Raw genomic sequence first — 6,814 nt, 5'->3', positions numbered from 1 at the left:
AATATGTTGGTCTGTGTGTGTGTGTGTGTGTGTGTGTGTGTGTGTGTGTGTGTGTGTGTGTGTGTGTGGGCTTATACTGCAGAAAGGTTGCAATTATGGTTTTGCACCCCTGAAGCACATAATTGGATATCGTCATGGCAAGAGAATGTGACTGTTAAGATAACAGAAACAAAGTCTTCTAATTATGTTCAAAAGTTAATTTACTTTACTTTACTGTCCGTCAGCGGCTTCAGTTTAATTCAAATCTCTGCTGCCCCCCGCTGGACTGTAAAATATAATGCAAGACGTGGGAATTACTCTTACATTTTAGAAGGCTCTTGTCACAGGATTTGTCTTGTAATTAATGTAATAAATGATGCAAATAATATATTAAAGTGAATTACCTATTAATGTGAGCTGACTTTAATCATGTTAAATATATTCTTATTGGTTCCAGTGGCGTCTTTAGTCTTTAATATAACTTCACACCAAGGTTCTGAATATCCAGCGGCATTATTGACAGGGTGATATTGCTTTTAAGTTAATATAGAATAACATACAACATTTCTGGTTAATTTTGAATATTTTTTACTACAATTGAAAATAATTTCATTGTAGTGCACTGAAATGACTTTTTATACAAGAAGCTGTATGCCTATATAGTATAATAAAACATGACTTCATTCTGGTTGAATCCTCCTCCAGTAGCTCTTTAGTATGCTTAATTGATCATATTCATGATACTGTCACATGAAGCTGTTTTTGTCTAGTGTTAAGGAAACGTTATTTCTGTTCTTTTGGTGACATTAGTGGTGCATAAATTAAACACTTGTTTTGGGTTACATTGTCAGTACAGACATGGACCATTTGAGTGATCCACATCTGTATTCTTGCACAGCTGTTTGTGTGTCTAAAGACAGACTCCCTGTGTTTGTCCGCAGGGATCTCAAAGCTGGAAACATCCTGCTGGGGGAGGACGGATCAGTGCAAATCGCAGGTACCAACTTTCTCTTTAACTGCACTTACTTTCTGCCTAACAGTGAAATATGCCCATTATAGTCCAGATAATGCAAAAAGCACATACTGCTGTGATATTTAAAGAGATAATTTTTTATATTTCTGGCTGAAGAGAGTGCTTTTTTCTTGCCTGTCATTTAATTATTTTTATTATTTAATTGTCTTATTATTCTTCAAATTTTGTTTCAAATTTTTGGGTGGGTAAGATTTTAAAATATTTTTGAAAGAAGTCTCTTATGCTCACCAAGGCCACATTTATTTGAATAAAAATACAGTACAAACAGTAATATTGTAAAATATTATTACAATTTAAAATAACTGTTTTCTGTTTGAATATATTTAAAAATGTAATTTATTCCTGTGACGCAAAGCTGAATTTTCAGCATCATTACTCCAGTCTTCAGTGTCACATGATCCTTCAGAAATCATTCTAATATGCTGATTTGATGTGAAGCATTTCTTATTATTATCATTGTTTAAAAAAACAAACAGCTAAATTGCTCAGTATTTTTGTGGAAACCATAATGCATGTTTTCAGGATTCTTTGATTAATAGAAAGTTAAAAAGAACAGCATTTATTTGAAATATAATCTTTATAACACTATAAATGTCTTTGCTGTGACATTTGATCAATTTAATGCACCCTTACCAAATAAAAGTATTCATTTCTTTTATATGTAATAAAAACATACTGACCTCAGACTTTTGAAAAGTAATTTATACATCTGAATACGGAAGCGTAACATTTCATGTCAAATTTTTGTAATGTTTTGCAGATTACTGTTTCCTGTTTAATTTTAACATACTATACTCAAAGTGTCCTTTGCATTCTGAAGGTTGCCATACTGAATTTTGTTATATTGTATAGACCTTTTTCATGGAACGCGAAATTACCCATTATGCTTTGCGCGTACGCGTATGGAGGATGCTTCGAACTTCCGGTTGCAGCTTGATGCGTTTAGTTAGGCGTTACAGAGTTATTTGGACAGCTCTGAAACGACGGTTGTAATCTGTTTTACTTACTTTTAACGTCCATAATGTCAACAAGCAACGGCAACTTTAGTTCACGGTGGCAGCACGATCAAGACTATTTGACAAAGACCGTAAACAATGTAACTTTTTCTGTTCCTCATCCTATGAAGTTGACCAGCGCCACCTCCTGGATTGATAATATGAAACAACGACCAGCAGTCACATATGTTGACATGTTCAATTACCTTGTTTTGTCTGAGGGTGTGGATGGCGAGGAACTTAGAAATCATAAAAGTACCAAAGCATACAGATATCTACACAGTAACAAAATTGGACGAATTCTTTGCCGTAAACATCTGCAGTTCACATTACTGAAAGCGGAGGTAGAGCCGAGTCAGGCTATAAATAAACCAAATCACATCGCGTGGGTTATGCTACAAAATAACGGAGTAGTGGAAACAGCTGGATGCTCCTGCGTAGCTGGACCCGGCAGGTCTTGCAGCCATGCTGCTGCAGTGTTGTGGAAGGTGGGTATTTATAAATAGAGCAACACTTCTAGTGTGGCTAAACGCGTGCAGTGCTTGAAGTGGGAAAAAGAAGTGCCGGTGTTGTGCCCAATTCTAACCCCCGCCAGATTATTACCCCCCTAGTATTGGTAGGTTTAGAATTAGGTGTGGGGGAGGGGTTAGGATTAGGCAATCAGGTAGCGATTTCAACGAGGGGGGTAATAATTTGGCAGGGAGTCGAAAATGGGCACAACACCTGCCCACTTCAAGCACTGACTGTGTGATTCAATGTAAAGACTTATTTTTACAGCAATATTTAACCAATTATAAATTTCAGTTATAACAAAATTGTTTAGCTCTAAAAAAGTGTTAATGGTGATGTACTGTTTACTAATAAAGTAAATAAAGTGAACAGTATGTTCTGATTTTTGAAAGGTGCAAAATGCAGTGGCCAGTGGTATGACAGGGCTATCTTGCACTGATGAGCAGTGTAGATGGAATGCAGGAACCAGAAGAAACCTTGAACAGAAAATAATTAGTCAGATGACATTTAGACGTCACAAAGCTGATGATGTATATGGTGCGTCATCAACAAGGGAGGGAGAAAGGCTACCATCTACACCAAGCTATGACACACATCAAGACTTCAGGGAGAGAGTCAATTCTTCAGACACAAAACCACTTTTTGAATTAAAAAAAACAGTCTTTTGGAAAAATGCTACAATGCCAATGTATCAGTGCAAGCAGATGACACTGACAGCTTAGAACTACACCAGCCACATTGAGAGAACTCTTATTGTTGGCTTGTGTTCATAACACTCTTGATCAAGAAACATTTTGAGCTTTCTGTAGCTGTTGTGACAGCCTTTAACAGCACAAAATTTCCCAGAGCCTCCACGATTCGCCATTACCGCTAACTTATGACAATTACTAAACGGAAGTTCGAAGCATCCTACAGGAAGTCACTCGCCGCTATGGCGCCCTCCATGGAGAAGCGAAGAAAAAGGTCTATACAATGACAATAAAGTATGTTTCGTATTATATTGGACAGTGAAAATTTATTTATTTATTTTTTTTTTTAACTTTTTTTAATCTTTAGATTTCGGTGTAAGTGCCTTCTTAGCCACTGGTGGTGACATGACTCGAAATAAAGTGCGGAAGACGTTTGTGGGAACGCCATGTTGGATGGCTCCAGAAGTGATGGAGCAGGTAAGTATTTCCGCCTAACAACTAGTACTCATTTAAAGCGCACAAATTCTGATTCCAGTTAAGAAGATACAGTGGGCCAAAGGTGGGCCATCACATGGTATTAAATTGGAAAAGTGCCAAATAAAAGCATTTTCTCTCATATTCTCAAACTGTTGGATCTCACTGTATATGGACTGAATTACATGGACAATTAAAGCTCTTATTTCGTCCTTTTAAACTCGAAAGACTTCAATGTGGTGTGAAATTGCCAGTAACTGCTGGCATATGGATGCATCTCTCGTGTTAAACAAATCTGTGACTGTTTGTGTACAGGTGAAAGGTTACGACTTCAAAGCAGACATCTGGAGTTTTGGGATCACAGCCATCGAGCTGGCCACAGGTGCAGCTCCTTACCACAAATACCCTCCTATGAAGGTGAGGAAAGAGCAGGAGATACAGTACAGTCCCATATGAGCTCTAATGAATCTCACAGCTGTTTTAAGACAGTCATGCATCCCTCTAATGAGAAACATGTTTTATAGCATGTTGGGTGTGTTTGTGTTTGCAGGTGTTGATGTTGACCCTGCAGAATGATCCGCCTTGCCTTGAGACTGGAATCACAGATAAAGAGATGTTGAAGAAATATGGGAAATCCTTGAGGAAAATGATCTCGTTGTGTTTGCAGAAGGAACCAGAGAAAAGGTGCTGAGTAGAGCCGCAATGATCTTGTTGGCTCATGTGAGAAAAGTACACAAATTTTCAAAAGTTTGGGGTCGGTAAGATTAAAAAAAAAATATATATATATATTTTTTTTTAAATGTCTCTCTTTCTTATGCTCATCAAAGCTGAATTTATTTGATAAAAAATTCAGTAATACAGTAATATTGTGAAATATTGTTACAATTTAAAATAACAGTTTTAATATATTTTAATTTTTAATTTGTACCTGTCCTGCAAAGCTGAGTTTTCAGCATCATTACTCCAGTCTATATATTTTTGATAAACAGAAATTTCAAAAGAACAGCATTCATTTGTAATAGAAATCATTTGTAACATTATAAATGTCTTTACTGTCACTTTTGATTAATTCAATGCGTCCTTGCTGAAAAAGTATACATTTCTTAAAAAAAAAAAAATCTTTCTGACCCCAAAATTTTGAACAGCAGAGTATGTCAAGTAGTGTTTAGCTGGTCATGTGATCCCACCATGGCAGCCACACTCGACCTGCTCAGTATAGAATAATTGCTCAAATATTTTATTCAGCTGACATATGATTTTAACCATTTTCTAAAAGTACACTTTTTTTGTGTAAAACGGAAAAAGTTTTTTTTTTTCTAATGACTGTTATAGCTGATATTGCCTGAAAACACAAAGTTACAGCAAATGTATTTCAATAGTGTTTGCTTTTTAGGCCAACATCATTAGAACTCTTAAAACATAAATTCTTCCAGAAAGCCAAGGTAAGAATCCTACTTCATCATTTATTCACCCTCGTATTTTTTTTATTTTTTTTTTTGCAAATCTGTATAACTTTATTATGTGTAGATGTTTTTATACTACAAAAATTCATAATTGCCACTGTTATACTCAAAACAGGACAATAAAACTCAAAAAGTAATCCATATGTCTTCTGAATCCATACAGTAGCTTTCACACTATATTTGGATCCAAATGCAGAGGTGTAGCTTGAAAAGATCAGTGAATGCAAACTTAAGTTTCATGTTACACAGATACAATTTTAAATTGCATCGCCTTGGCACGGTTACATACCGAAATGGATTTGGCATATTTCCAAATATTACCCCATTTTTCCTCACATATAGAGATAGAAAGTTCCCTCTCCCAAACAAGTCTAGTATTTAAAATTACTTGTCCTTCAAATGAATATAAGAACCTCATATGTGACCCTGGACCACAAAACCAGTCTTAAGTGTCAATTTGACTTCTTTCCAGGTGTTTGAAAAAGTAGTTTTTCTATAGGAGACAGACTTCTATTAGTACATAACAAGGTATCTTTCAAAATATAGTTTCTAATCTGTAAAAAACATTTTAAGCGATACTTTTTATGGTGCTTTTATCTTAATCTTGACATTGTAAGAGTTGTGTAATGACTCTTCAGAAGTCTTTTGTATTTCACAAAAAATAACAGCATATGGGTTTGAAATGACATGAGGGTGATTACATTTTAATTTCTGTATGAACTGTTTGTTTGTGTGTGTATATAAATACCCCTACATTCCCCCTTGTGTATGAATCCCAAATGAGTTCAGTCCCATCACTTGGCCGTCATGTCTGTGTCTAAACAAAATTAGGTATAAGCATCCCAGCATCCCTCTTCAACTGGCTGATAAACTATTTGCCAAATGGAGTTCCCTGTCTACAGTTTGAATCAGTGCCCAGTAGGGGGCTGGAGATGAATTTGAGGTGAAATTGTGGTTATTACCATAATTTAGAAACAAATTAATCTTTCTATTCCATTTTGTTTGGCAGAATAATGAATTTCTGCAGGAGAAATTATTACAGAGAGCACCTACAATTATAGAGAGAGCGAGAAAGGTGAGGAAAATGTAGTATAATATTTTATTAGGTATTATTTCTATTGTTTTATGATGTAATTTTTTTATTGAGTTAAGCCTGGTTTTATTACCTTTATTGTGAGATGTTTATATAGTATTATTATATGCTTCTTATACTTATTATTCTTATACTTAGCCAGTTTAAAATCACTTCAGGTACATTAAAGAATACACTGTAAAAAAAATATCCAAGTTGTAAATAAAACAAATTATTTAGAGTATGTATTAAAAGAAAATACTATTTCAGTCTTTCTGCTTCTAAATTTTCTCATTTAATTCAATGTGTTACTTGATTTTCTTTTTGTAATTATTTGTGAAATTTACTAGCAATTTCTAAGTGAAAATTGTTTCAAAGTAAATCCTACATAATTTTAAGTGTACTCCAAATCAATTTGGAAAAAAATAAAATAAAATAAATAAAAATCCAAAAACGAATTTAAAGTAATTAGACTTATTTTGATTTACTATTTTTATTCTACATGATGGATGAATAGAAAAATTTAATAATAAGTAGAAATATGAATTAATTACAAAAATGTAATGTTATATATATATATATATATATATATATATATA

At 34.3% G+C, this 6,814-nt stretch overlaps 1 protein-coding gene across 1 annotated transcript in view; it reads left to right on the top strand.

The window, feature by feature from the left end:
• The window catches only part of oxsr1b (oxidative stress responsive kinase 1b), a 73,168-nt gene that overhangs the window by 58,714 nt on the left and 7,640 nt on the right, over positions 1-6,814 (top strand). The window contains exons 5-10 of the mRNA XM_016473183.1: positions 921-976; positions 3,574-3,683; positions 3,996-4,097; positions 4,231-4,364; positions 5,074-5,122; positions 6,153-6,218. Coding sequence (XP_016328669.1) covers positions 921-976; positions 3,574-3,683; positions 3,996-4,097; positions 4,231-4,364; positions 5,074-5,122; positions 6,153-6,218 — 517 coding nt within the window. The remainder of the gene's footprint in view (positions 1-920; positions 977-3,573; positions 3,684-3,995; positions 4,098-4,230; positions 4,365-5,073; positions 5,123-6,152; positions 6,219-6,814) is intronic.

Source organism: Sinocyclocheilus anshuiensis, unplaced genomic scaffold, assembly GCF_001515605.1.
Source record: "Sinocyclocheilus anshuiensis isolate Anshui unplaced genomic scaffold, SAMN03320099.WGS_v1.1 scaffold1507, whole genome shotgun sequence".
In the NCBI taxonomy this organism is placed as follows: Eukaryota; Metazoa; Chordata; class Actinopteri; order Cypriniformes; family Cyprinidae; genus Sinocyclocheilus; species Sinocyclocheilus anshuiensis.
Note: the sequence above shows the minus strand (reverse complement) of the source record. Positions and strands in the feature narration are given on the sequence as shown.